The sequence below is a fragment of the Nannobrachium achirus genome (genome assembly GCF_963921795.1).
Source record: "Nannobrachium achirus genome assembly, chromosome: 16".
In the NCBI taxonomy this organism is placed as follows: Eukaryota; Metazoa; Chordata; class Actinopteri; order Myctophiformes; family Myctophidae; genus Nannobrachium; species Nannobrachium achirus.
In genome coordinates this window covers 39,258,914-39,285,403 of record NC_137823.1, presented here as the reverse complement: position 1 = coordinate 39,285,403, position 26,490 = coordinate 39,258,914, and the positions used below count along the sequence as shown (strand labels likewise).

At 42.1% G+C, this 26,490-nt stretch overlaps 2 protein-coding genes across 3 annotated transcripts in view; one reads left to right on the top strand and one right to left on the bottom strand.

Moving 5' to 3' along the window:
* Nucleotides 1–8,445, top strand: part of LOC308301331 (connector enhancer of kinase suppressor of ras 3-like) — a 58,277-nt gene extending 49,832 nt beyond the window's left edge. Inside the window, exons 10-13 of the mRNA XM_080745282.1 lie at nucleotides 1,333–1,448; nucleotides 1,760–1,947; nucleotides 2,440–2,529; nucleotides 5,081–8,445. Coding sequence (XP_080601408.1) covers nucleotides 1,333–1,448; nucleotides 1,760–1,947; nucleotides 2,440–2,529; nucleotides 5,081–5,466 — 780 coding nt within the window. The 3' untranslated portion in view covers nucleotides 5,467–8,445. The remainder of the gene's footprint in view (nucleotides 1–1,332; nucleotides 1,449–1,759; nucleotides 1,948–2,439; nucleotides 2,530–5,080) is intronic.
* Nucleotides 8,446–21,594: 13,149 nt separating this feature from the next.
* Nucleotides 21,595–26,490, bottom strand: part of LOC308300241 (serine/threonine-protein kinase D3-like) — a gene marked incomplete at both ends in the record, with an annotated part of 54,965 nt that continues 50,069 nt past the window's right edge. For both annotated transcript variants that reach the window (XM_080744054.1, XM_080744055.1), the window contains 8 exons: nucleotides 21,595–21,768; nucleotides 22,304–22,389; nucleotides 22,667–22,934; nucleotides 23,363–23,461; nucleotides 23,925–24,086; nucleotides 24,850–24,956; nucleotides 25,289–25,361; nucleotides 25,902–25,954. In XM_080744054.1, coding sequence (XP_080600180.1) covers nucleotides 21,595–21,768; nucleotides 22,304–22,389; nucleotides 22,667–22,934; nucleotides 23,363–23,461; nucleotides 23,925–24,086; nucleotides 24,850–24,956; nucleotides 25,289–25,361; nucleotides 25,902–25,954 — 1,022 coding nt within the window. The remainder of the gene's footprint in view (nucleotides 21,769–22,303; nucleotides 22,390–22,666; nucleotides 22,935–23,362; nucleotides 23,462–23,924; nucleotides 24,087–24,849; nucleotides 24,957–25,288; nucleotides 25,362–25,901; nucleotides 25,955–26,490) is intronic.

Genomic DNA, 26,490 nt, shown 5'->3' with positions numbered 1-26,490 from the left:
TGCTACTTTTGATGCCTTTGTGTGATGCTGTAGTATGATCACTTATAGCGAGGTTTCTACCCGACAGCCACAATATACTAATAGCCTACTGACAATAGCCAAAAAGTAGCGAAAATTGCCAATCAACAAGCCCTGTGAGCTCGTAAATATTTAACCAATGAAAAGTATAAAGTGCGTGTGCCTAAATAACAACTGCCTTGGTGTCATTGGAACCCAGAACACTTTTATTTTATTTTACAAGGTTTCCACCCGACAGCAATGAAATGGAACTTCATAGCTTGATGCTAAGTATTAATGGAAGCATTGTGGTTCTTATGTCTGGAGGGAGGAAGTTACTGAGGAATGCTCTTCTACTCTCTAATGCCCTTGAGCAAGACAAGGTCTTTTTTTTAGAAGCATTGTTGTACTTCCTCTTTTATGAAAACATTTGACGTCAACAACAATTCTGCTTCTGATAGAAATGGTAAATGGCATTTCTATTGAGCATGTATCCAAAGCACTTTACAGTGTGCATTACTGTACATTCACACTGCGATGGCGGTGGAAACCACGCAAGGCACCAACAACCAGTTGAACCTGCTCATCGGTAGTTCAGTGTCTTTGCTCAAGGACACTTCGACAGTAACACTGGGGATTTAACCGCAGGAACCTTCCGTTTCACTATTCATAAAAATATCTTTCGCTTAGCCGAGCCATGAGGCCCATAGGCCTTTCTCCTGTTTCTGTAACGTGGGGCAGCTTGATGTACCCGTTCAAGGGGAGGCATTGGATCCCATTTTTATAGGATCGACCCGACCTCCCAGTCTTAGCGAGGACACTTTAACCACAAGGCCACTGAGCTGGTTATAGGCTATTGGTGACCCATCAGTACATCAAGTTAATCTGTTTGCCACATAATTACACATCATGACATTACAAGTGACAAGTCTACTGCCACACAACCAGGATGGTGGTATTTAGTTTCAGTACAGAAATTAGTTGCGGCTCTGACAAAACAAGGATCAAGACATAAATACATGCATGCAGACATTTACACCATTACCACTTCCAACAATAAAACATAGAAACAAGAAAACAAGACAGACAGCCATTTAGTTAGTGTGAGGGGGGAGAGGGAGTGGGGTACTGAGGGAGTTCAGAGTTCGTATGGCTGTAGGGAAGGAACTGTCTTTGAAGCGGCTGGTCTTTAGCATTTCCCTGAGGGTAGGAAGGGTCCTTAATTATCTTATTAATATAGGCCTACCGTGTATCACAAAGAGAGGTTTGATTGATAGGTGAAATCAGTCAACTGGCCAATAACGGGTGTTGTGTGGTACTGTCTCGTCCTACCAGGGTGCGCCAGGTCTACACAAAGCCCCTCCCACTGAAGACGCTCACGCCAAAAAAGACAGACCCAACATCCTGGATCTGTACCTTCCTCCTCCTCCAAACGTACCCTACATTCCACGGTAAGAACCTGGTAACGTCAAAACCACGTAATGTCGTTCTGATGTTTTTAAGTTTGTTTTGGGGCTTTTATGCCTTTATTGATAGGACAGTAGACTGACAGGAAATGGGGAGAGAGATGGGGAGTGACACGCAGCAAAGGTCGTCGGGATCGTGACTCAAACCTGCAACACGTTGTCAGGCATCAGAGCCTACAGTATGTAGTATGCGCCTGGACCGGTAGGCCAGTGGGCGCCCGTGAATTTTTGGGGTTTTAAGAGGTAAAAATGTTAAACTATGTTCTCTCTCCTCCGTGTGGTGGTGTCCCCTCCAGGGATGGGAACACACATGGCAGCGTGAAGCTGAGGTGTAAGTCTCCTAACTCCTACCGGGACCAGGACAGCAGGAGGAGGTTCACCGTGGCCGACTACGAACACAAGGTGTCAGCGCAGGCCGCTCCTCCTGAACACTGCCTCCTGCTGCAGCCTCCTGTACGCCTCCGCCAGAGAGCCTCCACACGAGGTACACGCACGCGCGCGCACGCACGCACGCACGCACGCACGCACGCACACACCGCAAGACTGTAATGTACTGTAAGTAAACACGTGTACCTAAAAGTAGTGGTTCCCAAACATTTTGGCTCAAGACCCAAAGGAGAAATGTTTGCCCGGGGACCCAAACTAGTGAAAATAGCAGATCTACAAGCTTGTAGATGTGCTTCACTACTTCTTAAACCTTTGTATATTTTTATTATAAATGTATATAATTATTCATTCATTTATTAAATACTTTTGAAAAGTATTGGAATACTTTTTTAACTGATGAAAAGTTGTGATGTTTTTAATGTTTTGAAATTTTTGTTTAACGTAGGAAATGGAAATAAAATGGGGGGATATTTACTCATTAGGAGTCACAACCCATAATAAAATGTGTCCGTGACCTCAAACATCCCGAGTCTCCCAACTCCCGGCCTTAAGGAATAATAGGTGTTTATTTGAACGGTTTGCTTTGCAGGTAAACCTCGTCCGCTGTCCATGCCAGTGAACCCTGGCTCAGTGTTGTCTGACGTGTCCTCCAGACCCTGGCTGGCCCAGGGAAGGACAGGTGAGCAGGCTGTGTAATACTGTATAATACTGTTCATGCTTCCATTGAACTGTGGGTGATACACAATAGATCCTCCTTTTACCTGTGTTATCAATACAGTCGAGCAAACTGAATTGAATGAAATGGCGTCTTCAGTTTTTTTCCTTGTACAAAGTGCAATGCGGTCTCTTTTCCGGAATGCAATTTTGTTCAACGTACCCAAGGCAAATTCTGTACTGGGAAAAAAACAGAAGTAGGAGTTTGGCACACATTGGAGATCATGGAAGTTCCTGTAAAAATGAATGAACTAAACAGAATTACGGAACGGAACACAGAGCTGAATGGAATCGAGACGTCATCCATTCCTCACACACAAACAGAGCAGTGTTAATTTTTACATTAAGTTTAGATTTAGTTTTAGTCATTCAATTCAAAGGAGCTTTATTGGCATGAGACAACTGTTTACATTGCCAAAGCAAGTGTCAAACTAATAAAAAACTATTTAAGAAAATGGGGAAAGTATATACAGTTGGAAGGTTAGCATTGTGTTAAACAGAGTGTCATTATGTAGAATACAGGGTATGAGGATTTTCTTTTTACAAATAGCAGCATTTTTACAAATAGCAGCAATCTTTTGCAGTCTTTTTTTTACAATCTTTTGAATAAAATTCCATTTAGTTCTAGGCGATATTTTAGTAATCTGAAATGTTTTAGTCTAGTCTACTTTCATTTATTTTGGCGGCCCATTATGCCGGATTTATATTTAGTGCACAACGCGTCACGACTCACGAGTCTAGCCGCTATCATTGTGGTCATTTCACAGGCTCATTAACCATGCTGGACAAACTGGAGCCACTGCAGCCTGCATGCTTAGAATTGTTACCGTGTTGTTCATTAACTCCTCACCTCTGCTGACTAATTAACAACGTTAGCTTTTTATCTTTGTTAACACTTGGCTACTGGCTTCACCTTGGGCTGTAAGGGTGTGTAGGTTTTTTTGTTCAGTTATTTTCTTAAGTAGTTTGTCTTAGATAGCATGGTCTCCATGCTATTTGAGCGGCAATGAAAGTGTGATAAAGTATTATGACTGTATCATCTGGTATTTTGTGGGTATTCATCTATCTATAAATGCGAGAAGTCTCTGCGTGTCTGTCTGTCTGTCTGTCTGTGTGTCTGTAATCCGCGTATCTCGAGAACCGTTCGTCCCACCGGCTTCAGATTCGGCACGCGCGTTCCCCGCCGCGGCACGGAGTGCAGTGCCGGGTCTCGACCGACCCGACGCGCGGTTTTCCCGAACCGGCGTGAAACGTTTGGAATCTCCTTATGCGGGGTTGATTGTTGACATCAGGCTGTTCCGGAGGAAATCGGTGAAAGCTCTGACTCATTGTGACATCACTTCATAAAAGGCTCTGACATCACGTACGCCACATGAGTCAACAAAAAATCTCTGTGAGTGTGTATGTATGTATGTAATCCGCGTATCTCGAGAACCGTTCGTCCCACGGGCACGCGCGTTCTCCATATATGGGCATAAAATGAATGCCCCCATATATGGGCATAAAATGGATTGCAGACAGACAGATACAGATATCTCCATATATGGACATAAATGGACAGAGGCAAACAGATGGTCAAAGATCTCCATATACAGTATGGGCATAAAATGGACGCAGACAGACAGATACAGATATCTCCATATATGGGCATAAATGGACACAAGCAAACAGATGTTCAAAACGGGTCCTATGACAACAGGTATAATGAGGTTTGCATTAAAGGGGGAACCGGCACTGTGTCTGCAACACAGTTGGAGGCACAGACAGATACTCCATATATGGGCATAAAATGGACGCAGATAGACAGATATCTCCATATATGGGCATAAAATGGACCCAGAACTATAACTGCAGTGATCTCCATATATGGACATAAAATGGACGCCGACAGACAGACAGACAGATACAGATATCTCCATATATGGGCATAAATGGACACAGGCAGACAGATGGTCAAAACGGGTCCTATGAAAACAGGTATAATGGGGTTTGCATTAAAGGGCGGGGCATTCATTCTCTATTTACATTGTTCCGAGTTGGCCAGGTCGCCGACTAGACGCTGGGCCGCCCGAAGGGCGGCCCAGCTTCTAGTTCATATAATTAGTGTAAGATATCCTTGACCTTTTTTGGGGTTTTTGAAGTCAGGTGGAACGTTTAAGATTTAACAGTTTATTTTTGCAGGGTTTGTTTTTAGTACCTGATGCAGACTTTATCATCTCTGTCGGGTTGAAACCTCATATGTCCAAAACTCACGGTGCGAGGCGTGTGCTTCTGTGCTTGTAGATCGGCTATTTTTACTATTTTAAATCGTTTTTAAAGCGATAAATACAAGCGGTTTTGGACATACAGTACAAGGTTTCCACCCGACAACGACAATATGCATTCTTCTCAATCAATCAATCAATCAATCAATCAATCAATCGATCAATCAATCGATCAATCAATCCAAACATAACGAGCATCTCTCGAAACAATTTTCCGTTTTCTGACTCTCCTCCTCCTCTCCTCCCCTCCAGGTCAGGACGCCCTCTACAGATACCTGAGCAACGAGCGGATCCCCACCACCATCGCCGAGGACGATGGTCCCCCCCCCTGCTTCCCCCTGCCGTACCGCGCGGGGGACCCCCGCCACGGCGGCCACGGGCTGGCCCGCGGCGTCGACCACATCCGAGGGAGCCAGTGTTTCATCAACGCCGACCTGCACAACAGCGCCACCATCCCTTACCAGGAAACAGCGCACCAGAACACCAAAAAGGGCATGCAGGGGGGGAAGGCCGTCACCACCACCCCCACCCTGTCTCCGCCCACTGCCGCTTCTAAGCCCACCTCCTCCTCCTCGGGACACGCCCACTCCTCCATCCTGGGAGGGTTCCTGTCCCGCCTGAGGCTGCTGAGTCACTGAGAACTTAAATTCTACATATTTATATATTTTAAAAACGTTTATAAGAAGATCTCTCCCGCTTTGTTTTTGCCTTATTAAAGGACAACTTTGGTTATTTACAACAAGGGTTCATATTTTGTGTGTTTAAATGTTTTCATTTACTTCTTTCTATCGTTTTAGTGATTTCAACGATTTTGATTTGCATGCTTGCCCCCAGGGTGGGGGCATGCACGCAAGTGGCTAAATATGTATTTTTTACATGTCATTTTTAGCCACTTGTACGCATGACCCCACCCACTGAAATCAAAATACTAAAATCGCTAAAACAATAGAAAGCAGTAAATGAAAACATTTTAACACTCATCTTTTCTTTTCTCTAATTACAATCTAAAATATGAACCCTTGTTGTAAAAAAAACAAGTTGTCCTTTAACCACTTTATTAACACTGGCGTCACAGGCGATTTGGACATTTTTTGACCGGTTTGGAACATTTTGGAAAATAGGGCGCAATGGATAAAGGACCACTTTGACCCATTGTCAACCTATCTTCATATGATTGACAGATCAGAATCAGAAACCCGCCTACCAGTGACATCATCGGTAGATTTCAACCTTTTTTTTATTTTTATTTGTTTTCTTTTTTAATGCAAACGGTTTCTATTTCAACACGCTAACTTTCCAGGAAGAGAGAAAGGCTGTAGTTGCTCGTTAGCAACATCGATCCCTATCGATGATGTCATTGGCAGGCAGGTCTCTGAACTGTCCACAGCCCACCAATGAGACGCAGAGTGAGTAGACAGAAATGGTGCCGTGTTATAATTGGCATTAGCGAGGGGACCAGTTCTACGAAGACACGGTTGAAGATGGATAAGCAACATCAAGTACTGTGAGGTCACTTAACCAGCAACGTGAATCATTAGCATTGCATCCCCCCACCCACTGTCACTCACAATGGAGTGAGCAAGTTGGGGTACGATGGCTTTGCTCGACAGCACTTCCACAAGACAGACACATGATGTTGATGGACGCATGTTTGTATTTTTTGACAGTTATCAGGGTGAGAGTTCATCTGCTAGTGAGTAGTGACCCATGTTGGCCTGCTTCATCCTCTATCGAACTGTGGTTGGCGTGCTTTTAACTCAAGAGCAGGACTCATTTCATTTAGCAATAATGCCGGATTATTGCGGCTGCAATCCCACTCGTGCCTCTGTCGTATGGGTTATGTAAAACACTGTCCCGATCCTGCTGCTGCTGCAATCTTCACTCAGTATTATATTTAACAAAGACTTTCCTATCCTGTGTCTTCTTGGAGTGTAGACACAGGAGGTGTGTTCAGTGCCTTGCTGAAGGATATTTTGATAGCTCAGTTGTGAGAACCTGTGACCTTTTGTTTACAGGACATCAGCTTCTCTCTAACCTCCAGAGATTCTTAAACTGTTGAATTTCAAGCCCCCCATAACTCTTGAGAGCATACAAATGGAAACGAATGGACCCCTGCGGGTCCCTGGGCCCCACCTTGAGAACCCCTGCATCAGACCACTAGTATTGGAACCATGCACCAGCGAGAGCTGCCCTGCTCAGTGCCTTGCTCACAGGCTCCTTGCCAACAGTGGTTGAGATCAACTGGTTCATCCACCTTCTCTGTACTCAGACTATTACACACGGTGCGTCTTGGCATTCGAACTGACAACCTTTTTGGCTACGTTCAGACATTGGGTTCTTAAGATAACATTTAATTGAGAAATGAATGGTTTTTGCCTGCGGTCTAAACTAAGCCTTTTTTCTTTTTCATTTGTGCACTCTCCAAGTTAAATTAACACTGAGGATATTACAGTGACGATTGGGGGGTTCCAGTATCGTTTTAATTTCAAGGGACCCTCCAGTTGGATATCATCCCTGTCGGATAGAAACCTCATATGTCCAGTACTGTTACTTTTCAGGATACAAAAGTAAAAAGTAGCAGATCTACAAGCACTTAGTAGGGCATTCATTTACAAGAAGTTAGATTATGGAGATAAGAGGTTTCTGCCCGACAGCGACAATATGCCCATTTGATGTTTTGTTTTTGTTTTCCCTCTTGGGCCCACGGGGCTTAGCGCTGGGCCTACGTCAGCACCAGGGCTAAAGGCACAGAAAAGTGTGAAAGCACTTGAAGAGCTGCTGTTACTGCACATTCCTGTCTCAAACAACCCCAGAGGACTGTTAACAATACCAGAACCAAGAAACACTTAAACGCCTTGCTTCCTCTCTCTAAGCTGTCCTTATACTGTTGTAATTACTTAAGTTATTTCGTTTAGCACAGACAAAATGCCTTGTAAATATGTATGTCTAAAGTCTTGTCTCGTTTTCGGACGATATTTCTGTATAGGGACCCGTGTGTTTGTATTTCAGTGTTTATATATAGACAGATATATAGACAGAATTCAGGTGAACTTCTCTAAAGCTTTACTAAAGTCACACGGAAATGTTGCAATTCTAACATGTGGCTTTGAAGTTGTATATCAGTTCCAAATTTAAACATTTCTCTTCGCATTGTGAGGTAGAAGACGGCGTGCGTGTGTGTGGTTTCGTGTGTGCGAACATGCGTTGAACCTGGGTCAACGAGTGGCATATATACACAGTATATGTATATACAGTCATTACAGTGTGTGTATTTACTACACTTTTGTTGACTGACAATGAAAAGGCTGATTGTGTTGGTTCAGACAGCCCTCTGCTGAGTCTAACAAGATGTAACTATACACAAATGCCGCTACTATTTGACCAGTCAGTGGTCCTCAAACGTTTTCATTTCAAGGGCCCCCATAACTCCGAGTGTATACAACTTTGTACACTCTCAGAGTTACAGACCTGTAAGGGTCCATTTAGATTTTCTTTGGCCAATTAGAGGTCTGGTGTATGCTGGCTTGAACATTGAAAGAGTGGGTGTGATTCTTTCCTCACCGTCTGGTCTTAAATATTTCAGGTGTGACTTAATATACTTTGGAATTTAAGCTAGTAGATGCAACAATACAATAAATTCAATTTAAATATACAATGCCTGAGCACATTGCCTGTCTCGTGTCCTTACTTGCTGCTGTTGTGATTTCCACATGTTCTTCTCAGAGATTATAACTACTAAGACGCTCACAACACAATGCGGGGAGAGCTTGTCGTGTGGCTATTTTTAGCAGAGATATTTGGTGAGGTGGGAAAATGAAGGGGACCTAGAGTAGTAGCCTAGGGCAGCTAAAATCTACCCAACCATGTTAACAAAGGGAGAAAGATATATTCTCGCAGCGTGAATATTGTCTGGTTGAACCAGGCTACTAGAATAGACCCCTGGGCAGTGGTCTACTCAAGTGCTATTTTGAGGAATTTTTACTTTACTGGAGTGTTCCCAATTGTCAGTACTTTTACTTGTACTCCATGTACATCTCAGAGGCAAATATTATACTTTTACTCCACTACAATTATTTGACAACATTAGATACTAGTTATTTTATAGATTTTGATAATCATTACAAAACATATTAACCACTTCAGCTCTGTATACATTTCAGCCATTTGAGAGCTTGAAGATCGGCTATTTTCAAAAGATGTTGGGACCGAGTACTTTGCACTTTTGGTACTTTAAGCATATTTTGATACCAATACTTTTGTACTTTTACTCATGTAAATTTTGATTACCAGACTTACTTGTTACAGAGTATTTCTTTGTTGCAGTATATTGATACTTTTACTTTCTCTGTTCTGTTGGGTGGAATCCTGTCCAAAACTGTTACTTTTCAGGATTCAAATTCAAAAATAGCAAAAGTGGGGAAAGCTTGAAGCACCTTGTTTTGAGTGTGGATCTGCTACTCTTGCTGCTTTTGTGTGACGCTGTAGTATGATCAAGTAGGGCGTTGATTTACTGAAAAACACATAACTTAAAATAAGGAGAATAGGGATGTTTCTACCTGACAGCAATGTGTGTTGATGAGAAAAGTAATATTTTGCATGGACCAGGTTTACAAACATAGCATAGCATATTGCACATACAGTAAGTAATATTGCAATATTTCACCTGTTAGGAATGTATGAGTGATGTGGTGTTGGAGCAGGGCTGCCTACATTGGACTGTGATAATCCAGGAGATCAGAATTTTAACTTTACTGACGCGTAAGATAAAAGGACACGTTTGCAAAATGTTATAGTGATGGTGTGGTGGTCTAATCATCAGACTCTATGCACATAGATTCCATGTTCAAAGTCTTCCTGGAGTTCACTGATGGAGTCTTTCAACTTAAGTTTAATAATGTAAGGGTAACATACAATATAACTCTTCAACAACGCTAAAGCCCAAACCACACCAATGCTTTGTCTCCTTGCAACAAAACTGTTTTGAGGTCAACAGCACTTGATCTATTATCAGACTCTCAGAGATGTTCAAATCCCTGTTCTTCTACAGTTCAATGATTGAAAGTCTAAAAAAAACTAAAAAAAACTAAAGAACACTCCAAGAGTAGTAACAGACTTAAGCAAAGTGTGTTTGAGGCATAGTATGGTGGTCTAAGCATTGGACTCTCATTGTTGAGGCCTGGGTTCAAACCCTAGTTAATCTGTGGTTCAATGCTGGGGTGTTTAATTTTACCAATTAAAAGCTAACATAGGCGTTGCACTTCATCATTTCTAAGAGATGTGTGACTGAATGGTGTAGTAGTCTAATTATCACCCTCACAGCACTTAGATTCCATTTTCAAATCAGCAGTTTAATTTGATTGTAATAATTGAAGACTAACTAACAAATGAATAGTACTAAAATTAATCTGAACAATGTGTCTAAGTGGTGGTGTAATGGGCTAAGCATCTGACTTTATGTGCAACCATTCCTTGTTCAAATCCCACGCCTCCCACTATTCAATGCTTGAATGTAACTTTACTAACTGAAGGCAATAATTGGCCTATAAGAACTTAGCCTGACACTTCAGTCCGCACATCACCACCCCCTGCTGGTGGGTGGTGTGTGTGAAACGTAGTGTGAGATGTCTGGCGCTCGCAGTCAGGCAAATAAGAACTCTATATGAGACCATTGCATTAAACAAAATGAGTTATAATCAGTGGTGCTTGAGGTTTTCGTTTCAGGGCGGACGGTCATTCAATTATGACACAGCAACTAGCAGATAGCTCAATACGTTGAGATACTGTGCATGAGACCCAGGGGTTGGTAGTTCAAATACCACCTGCTTTAATGGGGAATCTTTCCTTTGCAGAATAAATAGGCCTACCAGAAGAATAACTTAAAAGAAGAACAGAAAGCGGAACAAATCCTGGTAAATTGGGACCATATGGATAAATGTCATGATATTCATAAAATATTGCGAAGGAGTGTGGTGGTTGCTTGGGTATTTCATTTTGGGACTCACTTTTTCCAGGTGTTTCGCCTACGGCGTCCATCCGTTGGCATGGTAACGGCTGTTTTTTAGTGCGGCCAGGTTCAGTCATCAAATCGATGTATGTGCACATACATTATACATACACGAATGTACGGCGTCGGTCGCCACCTGGTGGGCAGAGGACAGAAGTATGTATGTATTCTGTCCTCTGAGTCTGCCCACCAGGTGGCGACCGTCGCGTCCAATCCTTCTGCAAATGAAGTTGAAAGTTGAAGAAAAAAATACCACGGAAAATACGCTCTTTCAACTTCATTTGCATGAGGATTGGACGGCGACGGTCGCCACCTGGTGGGCAGAGGACAGAATACATACGCCGTACATTCGTGTATGTGTATAGGTCTACCAAATGTAGGCTACGTGTAGCCTACTACTGTAGGCTAGTAAGGCTACATACATCGATTCAGAGGCGCCTGGTTTTGTCCACGGGGGGCTGAAGCATCGAGCGCCTCTCCCCCCCCTCCCCCGTCGCAAAAAAGGGCATTTTTTTTCCTCACTCACTCAGTCCACTGAACTTTACACAGTATTTAGATATTGATATTCATTTCATCATATCACATATAATATCATATTATATATAACTAGAAAAATATTGTTCCTTCGAAACAATTGTGGGCTCGCTTCAAGCCGGAAAACAATGGCTATAAAAGTACAAAATGTCAAGATCGCAGGCAGTGCTCTCTTTGACGTTACTGACGTCAAAGATTGGTCCATTTTGTTCGAAAAATGTGTTGTGCAAAAGTTGACCCGCTGGTGGCGCTATAACAGGCCAATGTAAGAAGGGTGGTATCTGTTCCTTGACCTATTGGGAATGTGCTTGCAAGATTTCACACCCATTGCAGGCTGTGTTCATGATTTGAGGTGTTTTTGGCTTTGGCCACTTTATCGCTGCTTGCAGCTATATTCATTATTATTTTTAATTTTTTTGTGTGTGTGCACTTCATAGGCATATTAGATAAAGGTCCTTAGATTGTGTGTAGAATGTTTCATGCAAATTGCAAAAAAAAAAATCCTAATGGGTTTAAGCGTTTCACAAACTGCTCAAAATGATATAGCGCCCCCCTTTGGCCAATTGGGGTAAGATTGGTTTTAGTGATATTTGGACTAACACTCTACATCTTTGCCAAATGCCATGAACATGTTACTTTGCATGTATGATTTAGAGGCAGAAGAATAATTTGCATAAAACTGCAATATTCATTGAATTTATTTAAAAAAGCATGTTTCAATTTTAAAGAAATCCGATCTGACAGATCTTTAGATATCGGTCCAAAGTTCACGTAAAAAAGAGTTTTGTGCACGTGGAGCGAAAATTCCAGAATAAAAGCGGGTTTACGCGTTTTACAAACTGCTCAAAATGGCGGAAAATCGAAGGGCGGAGCTTACTTAACAACGACACAGATGTCTTCCGCTCGAGTCAAAGCACGCGTATAACAAGTTGCATGTCTTCAAACGAAACGAGTCATGACTTATGCCCGTTTGAAGTTTGAATTTTCAAACGCTTCGTATAGCGCCCCCCTTTGGCCGATTGGAATAAAATTGGTTTCAGTGATACTTTGACTAACCCTCCACATCTTTGCCAAATGCCATGAACGTGTACCTTTGCATGTATGATTTAGAGGCCGAAGAATAATTTGCATAAAACCGCAATATTGATTAAATTATTAAAAAATTATATTTCACTTTAAAAAAAATCTGGTTGATCAATCTGACCGTATTGGTCCAAAGTTCATGTGAAAAAAGTTTTGTGCACTTGACGCGAAAATCCCAGGAGGAGATAGATTTTTACTGTTTTTCATATAATTCCGAATTGTGGGAGACCTAAAGGTCAGAGGTCAAAAGTTAGAGGGAAAAAGTTGTTCGGCATGAGGAGACGCATAAGTGTATACAGGTTTCATGGCTGTATGTATAACACAGCATGAGCTATACCTGTTCAAAGATCGCACTTTCGAAGGCTTCCTACAGCGCCACCATTTGGCCGATTGCTATAAAAAATAATAGCACACTTCGCCACTGTAAACTGAACACATTGATGTTTTTATTTTCATTTTCTCACTAAGTATGTAGGAGTAGAAAGGAACCGAAGATCCCGTCTACTGATTGCCTGATAGATAAATAAATAATGACAATATCTAAAGTGTGCTCGCCTTATAGGCGAGCCCACAATAATAATAATAATAATAATAATAATTAAAAACAAACTGTAGGAAACACAACATTAAGAGACACATAAATAATGTTGGGGGGTCGTAAACCCGATGTTTAAAAAGTGTGAAACTGAGCAAGAAAAGAAGGTATGCCGGGAGCATTTGACCAAATCGCGGAGGCAACAGTCTGGCCACGCAAGACTAAAGGCCCATTCCCACTGGGCCAGATAACAGATATCTGGAGATATTTCTCCAGATATTTTTCCATGCAAAGTGGATGGTAGATACAGATACAAAAAAGATTTGCCACAGATAAAAGTATCTGTGGCAAATATCTGTGGTAGACTTTTTTTTTATCTGTATCTACCATCCACTTTGCATGGAAAAATATCTGGAGAAATATCTCCAGATATCTGTTATCTGGCCCAGTGGGAATGGGCCTTAAGACTTTATAAACATCGGGTTTACGACTCCCCAACCGGGGTTTGGGGGTCAACTCCCCCTAGAACATGTTAACACACTTACTTAGAGTACAATTACCTGAAATAAATCTACTTTGTTGCTTTAATTAATTACAGAATTAGACCAAACTGTATCCCAAGCGTTGGCGCGACCCTTTTGAGGGTCGGTCACACTGTCACATTATGGGTCTCTAATGTTATGTTTCCTACAATTTGTTTTTAATGATTATTATTATTATTTGTATTATTATTATTAAACGCTCCCAAAAAAAAGCTAACGGCGATCAATAACACTTCTTCAATCCCCTGCTTGCTTTGCATAACAATAGGCTACTCGGGCTTGCCTCACCTGACACCTATAGCCTACTGTAGGCCTACTGTACGTCCTCACAGCAGAACATTAAGGCCTACTAGCACATGAATTCACAAAGACATTGTATAGGCTATAAATGTCTTTTCTACAGTAGCCTCGGAAACCCAGGCTTTTATTTAGCATTCCTCTGTGTCCACTGGGGGTCGCACACAATCAGTGTACGGTCAGACAGGCCAGCCGTCCATACCCATGCACTCTGTCAGGTTTGAACGCAGCATCCTCGACTCCTCGTTCAAACCTGGCCAAGTTGAAAAAATCCACCAATTTTGCCTCCTCGGAAGAAATGGCACAGGCTTTCCACCGAGGAGGAATGGAGGCATCGAGGAAAGAAGCGACCAATCAGCGTCGATGTTGTCCGCAGACACGTAAATTGTGGTATTTGATTTTCGGACTCACTTTTTTTTCAGGTGTTTCAGTTTCGCCATGATTCTGACGTGACATAATTTTTGATCGGTGCATGCGTCGCTCCTATAGTAGGCCAGGGACGGATTAAACTCAGAGAGGGCCCCTGGCCGATAATTCTTTAGGGCCCACCCTCCTGACACGCACTACCCAGCTTGGATTTTAAACCATGATGAAGCACCTGTAGTTCAATCATGCACTATCTATCTATAAATGCGACAAATCTCTGTCTGTTTGTTTGTTTGTTTGTAATCCGCGTATCTCGAGAACCGTTCGTCCCACCGGCTTCAGATTCGGCACGCGCGTTCCCCGCCGCCGTGCAGAGTGCAGTGCCAGGCCTCGACCCGACCCGACTCGCGGTTTTCCGAAACCGGCGCGAAACGTTCGGAATCTCCTTATGCGGAGCTGATTGTTGACATCAGGCTGTTCCGGAGGAAATCGGCGCAAGCGCTGAGTCATTGTGACATCACTTCATAAAAGGCTCTGACATCACGTACGCCACATGAGTCAACACAAAATCTCTGTGAATGTGTATGTATGTATGTAATCCGCGTATCTCGAGAACCCTTCTTCCCACCGGCACGCGCGTTCTCCAGATATGGGCATAAAGTCTGACATCAGAGTTTTCCGCAACCGGTACTGTGTGTGCAGAGATCTTCATATATGGGCATAAGTGGACAAAGACAAACAGATGGTCAAAACGGGTCCTATGACAACAGGTATATTGGGGTTTGCATTAAAGGGTGGGGCATTCATGGGGTTTGCATTAAAGGGTGGGGCATTCATTCCCTATTTCAAATTCGGCACGTGCGTTCCCCACCGCAGCAGGTAGTGCAGTGCTCGGCCTCAACCCGACCCGACCCACGATTGTTTGAAAAAGCGACAGAAATCTCATATATGGGCATAAAATGGACGCAGATAAACAGATATCTCCATATATGGCATATATGGGCATACAATGGATGCAGAATCACAAAGATCTCCATATACGGGCATAAAAGGGACACAGACAGACAGATACAGAGATCTCCATATATGGGCATAAAATGGATGCAGATAGACAGATATCTCCATATATGGGCATATATGGGCATAAAATGGACCCAGAACTATAACTGCAGTGATCTCCATATATGGACATAAAATGGACACCGACAGACAGATACAGATATCTCCATATATGGGCAAAAATGGACACAGGCAGACAAATGGTCAAAACGGGTCCTATGAAAACAGGTATAATGGGGTTTGCATTAAAGGGCGGGGCATTCATTCCCTATTTACATTGTTCCGAGTTGGCCAGGTCGCCGACTAGACGCTGGGCCGCCCGAAGGGCGGCCCAGCTTCTAGTACTTTAGAATGTTCTATGCAAACGTATACATGCATGCAACTCAAAATGTCTTTATCAATGCATTGGGTGCTCATGTATTATGAGTTATGGTAGCTCTGTTGAAAAAGATCTTGACTCATCATCAGAAGGTTGTGGGATCAATTCCCAGTGTCAGTTTCTCTGCATCTGAGCAATGGACAATGATGGTTTGATGTATCTCTCCTTTAAAAGGCCACTGTCATTGACAATGCATTGGGCGCTTAAAGTTAAATATTTCAAAAACTACAAATTATTTCAAAGTAAAAATCTCAAGAATACATGTTCACAGTAAGGTGGACTTTTTGAATTGTGAATCAAGTTGTTCGGTTAAAGTATGTAGCAACAGCAAGGTGCCAAAGTTTTCAGATTTAAGTTTTAAAAGTTAAATATCTCCAAAACTACAAAACATTTCAAAGTAAAATCACACATTAAAATTGAACCTTACTGTGGACTTGCATGCCTTGAGACTTTTACTTTGAAATAATTTGTAGTTTTTGAAATATTTAACTTTAAGCACCCAATGCATTGTCAATGGAAAAAGTACAAACTTTGGCAAGCTACTAGAGCTACAAACGTACACCTAGAAACACCGTTCACACTTTATCGTGTTGAGCTTACTGTGGAAATGTTTGCCTGAAAATGAATATTTGAAATGTTTTATGGTTTTAGAGATATAGTCTTTACAAAATTCAGAAAAGTAACATGGGGCTCAATGGCAGATTTGTGCGCCTAAAAAAAACACGTTCACCTAAACACTCCATTCATACTTTTTATAATTCACCTAACTGTGGACACACATACTTGAGCGTTTTACTTTGAAATGTTTTGTAGTTTTTGAGATATTTAACTTTTAAATCTTAAATCTTAAAACTTTGGCACCTCGCTGTTCCTACATACTTTAACTGAGCAACTTGATTCACAATTCAAAAATTCCACCTTACTGTGGACATGCATGCTTGAGATTTTTACTTTGAAATAATGTGTAGTTTTTGAAATATTTAACTTTAAGCGCCCAATGCATTGTCAATGACGATGGACATTTAAAGGAGGGAAAAATCAAGACATCAGTGTTAAATACTGCTGGGACTTGATCCCATGACCTTCTGGTGATGAGTCAAGAGCTTTTCCATCAGAGCTACCATAACTCAGAATATGTGGCCGCCCAATGCATTTATAAAGACATTTTGAGTCACACATGTATAGTTTGCACATTCTAAAGTAGTGCATCATTGAACTATTGAAAGACTGGGGTTTGAACATGGCACCTCTGAGCCAAATAACTACTCATTAGACCACTATACCACCTCTCAGGCTCTCTTGTAATATCTCTTATTTAACATTTACTTTTTTTTTTTCAAGGCTAGAATGATAGAAATAGGAGGAAAAAAACAGGTCTACAGGTGCTTTCTTGGTCCACAGATTATCATATTGGGGTTAGTCCGTCCCTGAGTAGATGTACCGTATTCTCCTGTGTTCTGGTGAATTTTGTGATTTTGATACATTTATTTGGCTTGCTTGACTCGCATTGGAAAATGATGGATAGAATTTCAGCAATTAAAGGCAAAACGTGTACAGAAATTGATTTAATAACTGCTGAAGCAATCTAAGACCCATCTATACTAATATTCACCACGTATTGTAAGTGAACAGGCCAATATCTGTATGATTGCATGCACCCCCACACGGAAATACCCCAATCCAGGAGAAATCCAGGAGAAATGACAATCCAGGAGCATGGAAGGAGATGGGGTCAAAATCCAGGAGACTCCTGCCAAATCCAGGAGTGTTGGCAAGGCTGTGTTGGAGGGCTGTCAGTATCATGGTCAGTATCATGGGCAATATCTAGGTCAGTATTATGGTCACATTGGTCAGTATCATAGTTAGTCATGAAGTGTTAGCTCTCTCAACAACATTGCTGTTTCAACAACATACTGTAGTATTATTAAGGCAACGACACCACCTAGTGGTCAAACCTGTAACCACACCTCACAACAGATTGCCAGCATATCTGCCAGGGGTTAAATGCATGCATGTGCATGCGATTCTTTGCTTAATGCTTTCCAGGCCTGGTGCCAGGATGAAATGACTGAAGGGGGCAGTTGAAAATGGCATCTTTATATAGTAAAACAATATGTTTTCAGTTTGTTATTCCTATTCCTTGATTTAACGACACAAGCCCCTTAAAGGCTAATATACAACACATGAAAGACAAATATTTATTTCACAGTGAAGAAGGATAAATCTGAGTTCTCATTGATTTACAAAAATAATACTGGATCATTGTACTGTTGTTTGTTTATACCGAGTTACAGTGTGTGATGAGATGTTGTGTATATGCTTAGAGTGTGTGTTAAGTAACTGTTGTTTAAGTAAGGTCGTCATTAATTCTCCACCTTGGTTTCCTGCGTGTACTTTCAGTTGAGTATATGGGTCCAAATACACCCAGGTCCCTGACAAATAGAGAATATTATAATAAAGAGTGACAGAGAAAATGTAAACCACATCATTTGCTATTCAACCACTCCCGACGAACCAAGGTGTGAATAAAAAATTATAAAAAAAACGATACAAATAATAATAAATTAAAAAACGAATACAAACAGTTCCAAAAACAAGTGATACTTTTATGGGAGATTGTGTTTTTTTTATTCACCTTTAGTCCAGAGTGTAATTAGAAAAAACTAACGAAAACAAAAGAAAAACAGTCAAATAATCTCTGTTGAGTGCTGTGTTTTAGAACAGACATGGTGGTATTAGAGGAACTATCATTACAAAGCAGTGCTTTATGTACAAACAGACTAATATGGTTCTTCTCAGGATTTTCCATAGCAGCTCAGGCCATGTTTCTGTCAATTTAGCGTCGACTCTTTCTATCTGTTTTCTCGAAATACATTTTTGTGCAATATTTACTTAAGAGCAAATCCTTTTTTTACATATCTTGTACGACCGATGAGCTGACATGCCATCAATTGTGTCATTGAAACGTCACAGTATTGCTATTTAACCACATAAACCCTATACACTGAGATGACCTGAATCCCCCAGGGGTCAATACTAGGGGCCCTACTTTTCCCCCCTCTAAACTATTATCTTCACAGAAAATAGCTTACATATCAACGTTTGTCCCGGAGTAGCAGTTATACGGTAATTCACCCATAAAATCCAATTACTGTGGTCCCACAAAGAAACTCCGAAACAACTACAGTCCAGGTTATAAGTGATCATTTTAAATAGTAGTAGTATTGCTCTTATCAAGACTTGCCTCCTACTTAATTCAATTAATTAATTAATTCATTATTAGATCAGTCAGGAATGCGACATAAACTAACTTTTGCGTGACCTACCCCCCTTTAAATGGTTCAATATTTGTATGCTCTAGTGCAGACTTTCATGTCACAGGTATGAGTCATGCTATTCTCTCTCGTCTACCTTCTCTTCAAGAACTGTAGGAAAAAAGTTTTGCTTTGCAGAGTAACTATTTTTGAAGCAGTTGAAGACAGTAGCTTGTCTCCTTTAAGAGTGTGTCAAGGACCCCCATATTAACCTGCATTTGGCCGCGGCCCCCCCATCTGACAATGTTTCGTGACAAGGGACTCACCACGAGATTTGTTGTTAAAATGCAGATCTACGAGGTCACAACGTGTCGCATGGCGATGCTCTGGTTTCAACCAGCCGAGGGTTAAAAAGGTTAAACTAATGCTGCATAAGGACACCTGGAACCCCCTCAAGGACCCCTGGGGGTCCCCGGACCCCACTTTGAGAACCACTGCTTAAAGTGAGTTTTAACCAACTTTGTGCAAAAACAATCCCAACAATTACACAAACAATACAAAATATGTACATTATAGTCACGTATTTGAGACATTAGCCTGTTCCAGTTTCAAATCACATCAACTATTATACCGCTGCTGTCGAGTCGAAAACTAGTCCAATACTGTTGTTGCTTTTCAGGAAATGGAAAGATAAATAACCTGTGTGGAATCAATGTATCGGATTATTGGTTATTATTTAGTCACAAACTTTCATTATGGTTTCTGTCGGGAGGAAACCTGCATGTCCACAACTTTTCAGCATTCAAATTTAAAATGAGCAAAAGTAGCAGATCTGTAGCCTGGCAACCAGACGAATCTGCTGGTGCAAAAAAGAGCTCTACGCAGTGATATTAGTCTGGCCATGCCAGGCTACCAGATCTACAAGCTCAAAGCGCATCGCTTCACGCCGAGTTTCAAACGTGTGGGTCTTCTACTTTTGATACTTTGGGGTGATGCTGCAGTATGATCAAGTATGAAGAAACGATAGCAACGATATGTTTCAAAACTAGCAACAACATGGCAGATCTACAAGCGTTGTTGTGCGACACCGTTGCACCAAGAAGTTGGGCATTCGTTTACAAAAACAACATAATGTATATGGACATACTGCCCGATCAAGGATTCAGAGATTTCTTGTCTCAATACAGCAGTAAAATGACAATAATTAAACTTTCATGATTAGTTTTGTAAAAAATACAGAAACCGCTCTGGCAACAGTTCTGGTAGTTTTATGAAATCCCCTATGTCGTAACGAGTTAAGAAAAATACACTATACAAGAATAAATGTTTGTAGATAAAAAAATAAAAAAAATAAAAATAAAACCTACCCGTTGTATACTATATTTGGCCCTTTCGAATTGCTCTAGGGCAGCGCAAGAGTTATAAAAAAAAACTTGACGGAATGTTGAATTCTGGGAGAAAAAGAAAACTTGACGGAATGTTGAATTCCCTGGGAAATGTTCATTATTTCTTCTCTCCTGGCTCACAACAACAACACGGTCGAGTCTCTGAATCCATAAAGCGCTGCTCTCTGGAATGTCGGAGGGAAAAAAGTAACACAAAACAACCTGAAAGACGTACAGCAGCAGCAGCACATCAAGTGTTCTCTGAATGTCTGCACACCCACGCATGCACACATACGCATGCGCGTACAAACACGCCGCACATGCAACACAAACACGCATGCATGCACAAACACCCACGCACTCACATCACGCGTACAGGTTCCTGTCACGTACAGATTTCACGTGCTTTTCCCCAACAGTTCACTTCAAGGTGGCAGCAGAACGCCTCTCCAACGCCACATTTCTGATGGCCTTTGTTTGTGGAAAAAGCTCACTGTCTCCATGGCGACAGGCTCCGTAGTGACCGGTCTCCACGGTGACAAAAGGAGCCCAGTGTTGGTCATGCAATAGCAGCCGTTCTGCCATGGAAAGATCACAGGTTCGATCCCCCCCCAGGCACGTGCACACATAGACACCAAAGGGGGCTTGAGTCCCTGCCCTTTTATCAGTCTGTAAAAAGTGCCCTCTCCAGACCATGAATGCAGTTTTTACTATGGTGAAAGAAATGCAAATGCTCTCTTTCCATGCCATACCTGAAGGCAGCGTTCAAGAGAATTGCCTTGTCCAAACTCTCCTGAACATGAATGAAGGGTCTTATGTTGAAAGAATTGCCCTCTCTGTGTAGAAATCCATTGCTGTTACGCCACATCTCCAGTATTGACTTGATTATGCTTAGTTCAGTGTGGTATCGAGCACCGAAAATAGCCGACCTCCAAGCTCACAACGCGTCGCGACGCGTTGTGAGCTTGGAGGTCTGCTATTTTCGATGTTTTCACCAAAAGGCCCTTTTAGAAACTTCAGCCCCTGCCTCTCTAACATTCTCTGCACGTCCCTGCTAATGTGAGCGATACACCGAAAATACACTTTCCGTCCACTCTAGGTCACTCTGACTTAAAACAGCTGCATCTTAAAAAAAAAGCAGTATATCGCCAGTATAACCGCCTAGTATATCTGATCTTCCAAGGCCGCTAGTGGTCTGGTCTCCACCTTGCTCTCTCGTTTAAAATGTTGCTCCTGATTAAAGAGCTAAAATATCAGCTCAAATCGCTGCTCATGTTGAATCGTCCCTGTTGTGTTCTGCCTGTGTGTGCTCTTCCATAGGCGGACCACTAGGGGTCCTCGTCCATGTCCTCCAGGTTGGGGGCCATGATGAAGTGGTTGGGGTAGTGGAGGCCCCTCTCGTCGGCGTGCTCTTCCCAGCGCGCGTCGTCGCTCTCGTGGGTGATGTAGCGCTCGCCGCGCTTCGTCTCAAACTCCCGCAGGTCCAGCCACGTCTGGTAGTCCTGCACAAAGGAAATCAATCAATCAATCAATCAATCAATCAATCAATCAATCAATCATTCAATCAATCTTTATTTGTCACATCACATTACAAGTAATGGGTGAAATTCTTATTTGTGCAGACCCATCATTGCAGAGGAAGCAGTGTTTTATTTCCTCCACCAAGAGAAACTATAAATCAGGGGTCTTCAACATTTTCAGGCCAAGGACCCCTTAGTTGAGAGCTAGATGAAGCAGGGACCCCTAACAACCTTGTCATAGATTCCATATAGTTTCATTGTTTGACAGCTACAATCATCAGTGTATTTTGGATTCATGTCAATTTATGTTTTCAGATATTTGAACCGTCAATACTTAATAAACTTGACCTTTAATTCTGTAATCAGTCGGCTTTTTTTCCCGTCTAGACCAAAGTTCTTTGCCAAAAATAGTCGATCTACAAGTTTGTGGACACAAATCAGGTTTGGTCATTTCACACACTGAAGTAACTTGGGTTGGAGTGCCATGATGGAGAGAGAGAGGGTAGTGGAGTTGTACCTGAAGCCAGGGGTGACTGAGAGACTTGTCCACGCTGTAACGCTTCCTCATCTTGACTTGGAGCAAGTTATTAATCAGGTCTGTGGCTGTGGGGGAAAGGAGAGGCACACAGTTAAAAGCAGAGGGACTGTATGGAGTTAAAACATGTCATTAATAGGAAAAAGGTTTAAATAAAAAACAATAAAAGAATTCTGAAAATAGTAGATCTACCAACTCACAATGTGTCACATTTCCGCCCCTTGGGGAAAAAAAAACTTTCATATAGAAGTACCAGACTCATATCCGTGCAGTATAGTCTGGCTACGCGAGGCTAGTTGAAAGCCACTGTCCTATATGAACACATATATATGCCCTCTGTCTCACCCTCTCCAGAGATGTCCCTCCAGGGGTTGGGCGGGTACATGAAGGCGGCGTTCTGTATCTGGTCGTTGATGTCCTCGTCCTCGTTGAAGGGGAAGGTGCCGCTCAGGCTGACGTACACGATGACGCCCACCGACCACATGTCCAGCGAGCGGTTGTAGCCTTTGCTCCGCAGCACCTCGGGGGCCAGGTAGGCCGGCGTGCCCACCACCGAGCGGCGGAACGACTTCTCCCCGATGATCCGGGCGAAGCCGAAGTCGCACAGCTTCACCTGCAGGGGGTGGAGGAGAGAGAGAGAGAGAGAGATCATTAAACTGCTGGCTGTGCATCAGGATAAACTGATCTACAAGCAACAAGCTTCTAGATTATTGTAAATACCTTTTAATTTTATTATTTTATTATTTATTTTATTCTCATGATATCTTCTGCATCTGACATCAGTCTGTCATTCAATGTTATATGCGTAAAAAAAATAAAGGATTGCAACGTAAACAAGCCACGGCTTTCCTGAGCTTATCCTTTTAGTTGACCTTATACCAGTGAAGTGTACCGTCATGAAACTGTACCTTTTCCTAAGCAAACTTCTAATCAAATCAATCAATCAATCAATCAATCAATCAATCAGATCTGCTATCTTTGGCTTAAGTTCTCCTCAGAATAAAGTGGTTCATGTAAAAGACAGTGTGTAAGGGTTCTGACCTGAGGGAAGGGTTCTGCGGAGGCCAGGAGGACGTTCTCAGGTTTCAGGTCACAGTGAACGATGTTCTTGAAATGGAGATGCCTCAAAGCCACCAGGATCTGGAGGACAACCAAGACAACATCCACAGATTAAAAACTCTGCATACTCTGCATTCAGATTTTGTTTGAAGCCAAAGACATTATTGGTTGAGGGGAAAGAATATGCTAAAGGTATAAAGTCCAGAACAAAGGACTGTGTATCCGCAAAAGCGATTCATAAATGGAATAGCTGTGAAAATGATCTAAAAACATGTAGCTTCATATGCAAATTTAAGAGAACATATAAAAGTAAAATGATAATAAAATACAGCAATATAATACAATAATAAAATGCATATGTCATAAATGTATATGACTATGACCGAAATAAGTTCTCTGTCATTAGGATTCCATAGAAGCATGTACATCTCCTATGTAAGCATGTTAACCTTTTTGATTCCCTGGTTTATCTCTGGGACCCAAATCTACACTTTAGAATCAGAATCAGTGTTGAGAACCAGTGGTTTAAGCCCCGCCCAGTGACCTGTGTAACCAGGAACTTGGTGAGTCTCTCGGGCAGCCGGCTCCTCTCGCTGGACAGGATCATCTCCAGCATGTCTCCATGGAGCTTCTCCATAACCACGAACACTCGCTCCGGCGTCTCGAACATACACTCCAGATTCACGATGCCAGGATGGTGGAGGTTCTGTCACACACACACCGGGGACGTGCAGAGAATGTTAGAGAGGCAGGGGCTGACATTTCTACAAGGGCCTTTTGGTGAAAATATTGAAAATAGCCGACCTCCAAGCTCACAACGCGACGCGTTGTGAGCTTGGAGGTCGGCTATTTCCGGTGCTTGATACCACACTGAACTAAACAAGTCAAGAAAAGAATCAAGTCAATACTGGAGATGTAGTGTACGGTATGGATTTCTACATTGAGAGGGCAGAGAGGGGGAGTTTGGACAAGGCAATTCTCTTGAATGCTGCCTTTAGGTACAGGTATGGCATAGAAAGGGGGGCATTTGCATTTCTTTCACCATAGTAAAAACTACATTCATGGTCTGGAGAGGGCACTTTTTACAAACGGATAAAAGGGCAGGCGCTCAAGCCCCCTTTGATGTCTATGTGTGCACGTGCCTGACACACGCACGCACACACACATATTGCTATGCTGACACTGAGTATTATATACTCGACATTTTTGGATTTTCTGAATTCCATTTAAGTCTAAGCCGACAATCGCAGTATATAACACGTCATTCTGAGACGCGTTGTGAGCTTGTAGATTGGCTATTTTCTGTGGATAACAGTGGTGCGTAAATAAGTAAAAGTCAGGGAACTACATGGAAGTGCAAACAAAACAAGTATCAACAAGGTTGCAGAGAGAGAGAGACCCTTCAGGTCCACTTGGTTCCATTCGCACCCTCTCAGTGTTAAAACAACAGCCGGCACTACAGTGGTTACCTGCAGGATGGCCACCTCGTTGCGGAGCTGGCTCTCCTGTTTGGTGGGGAACCGCATCTTGTCGATGATCTTGATGGCCACGTCTCTGCCAGTCTTCCTGTGTTTCCCTACACAACACAGCGGCACACAGACAGTCAGTGAGCTTGTAGAAAAATCACGAAAATGTGTGCAAGTCTTTGAATATTTTTTTATCCGATTCTACAAATGTCTTCTGAATCATTTTTCAAAGTTTTTCTTTTTGTTTCTACCATCAGTGGTTCTCAAACCTTTTCATATCAAGGACCCCCCCAAAATTACATACATTTGGCCGCGGACCACACATTTTTTAAAAGATATATTGAAAGATTTGCACAAAGAAATTATCTAGATTTTTTTTTCCTCAAAAATAGCAGATCTATAAGTGCGTGCGTGTGTGCGTGTTTGTGCATGCAGGTCTCACCTCCATAGACGATGCCGAACTGTCCAGAACCCAGCACCTCGTCAGCAAAGATCTGATACACAGAGCTGATATCCTGCATGGACACACAGCACATCATAGTTACCAATCATTTTAAAATAACGTAACCATTTATTCAACCAAACAACACAACAAAACTGCAGAATACTGTATGTTTGTACAGGTCACAGTCACACATGGTACTAGGGCAGGACAACTGACGGAAAAATATATATTATTATAGAACCCAATAACTCAATAACTTAATCTTGCTCACGTAGGTTAATTGGATAATCGAGAAGCAGTTTTTAAGATGTAACTATTGTTTTTATTCCTTATATAACAACGAATTGACACAATAAAAAATCTAATTGACTTTTTATAATCAACAAATCCATTACTCTGATTAACCACATAAGCCTGTGCTGTTATGCTTCGCTGCACAATGGTGGCACACAGAATTAGTGGGAATAGCCAAGCTTGTAGATCTGCTATTTTCACTCTCTTTTATATAATCGTTGATAAAACATAATCAAGGAAAAACGTTTGAGACAATGGCGAAATAGATTTGAAGTCACATGGCCCAGCAGCCCTAAATGGTACAGTAGATACCTACCACATTCTCCTGGATCTGGGAGTTTGACACAGATATGCTCTGACACAGCTCCTCTGTAGAGACAAGAAAATATAATAATATCAACACATTACATCTATCCATACATGTTCTCAGCAAAGACTTCATGTTATATCAGGGGTCTTCAACGTTTTCAGGCCAAGGAACCCTTAGTTGAGAGAGAGATGAAGCAGGGACCCCCACAACCTTTTCATAGATTCCATATAGTTTAATCGTTTGGCAGCACAATCATCAGTGTATTTTGGATTCATGTCAATTTGTGTTTTCAGATATTTAACCACTTGAGCCGTCATTACCTGTACATGAGTCTGCTATTTTTCCCCTCTACACCAAAACTCTTTGAAAATAGCCACTCTACAAGCTCACAACGCCTCGCGCTGCGATCTGCGAGCTTGTAGATCTGCTATTTTTGGCTACAGTTCTCAGAATAAGGACACTAGGGTTCAAGTGGTTAATATAAAAAGGTTTGGAAGATTTGGAGGACGCCCTGTAGTAACTCTGAGGACCCCCTTGGGGGCCCGGACCCCCTGTTGAAGACCCCTGTGTTATATTATAGGTAAGTTAAGATCGT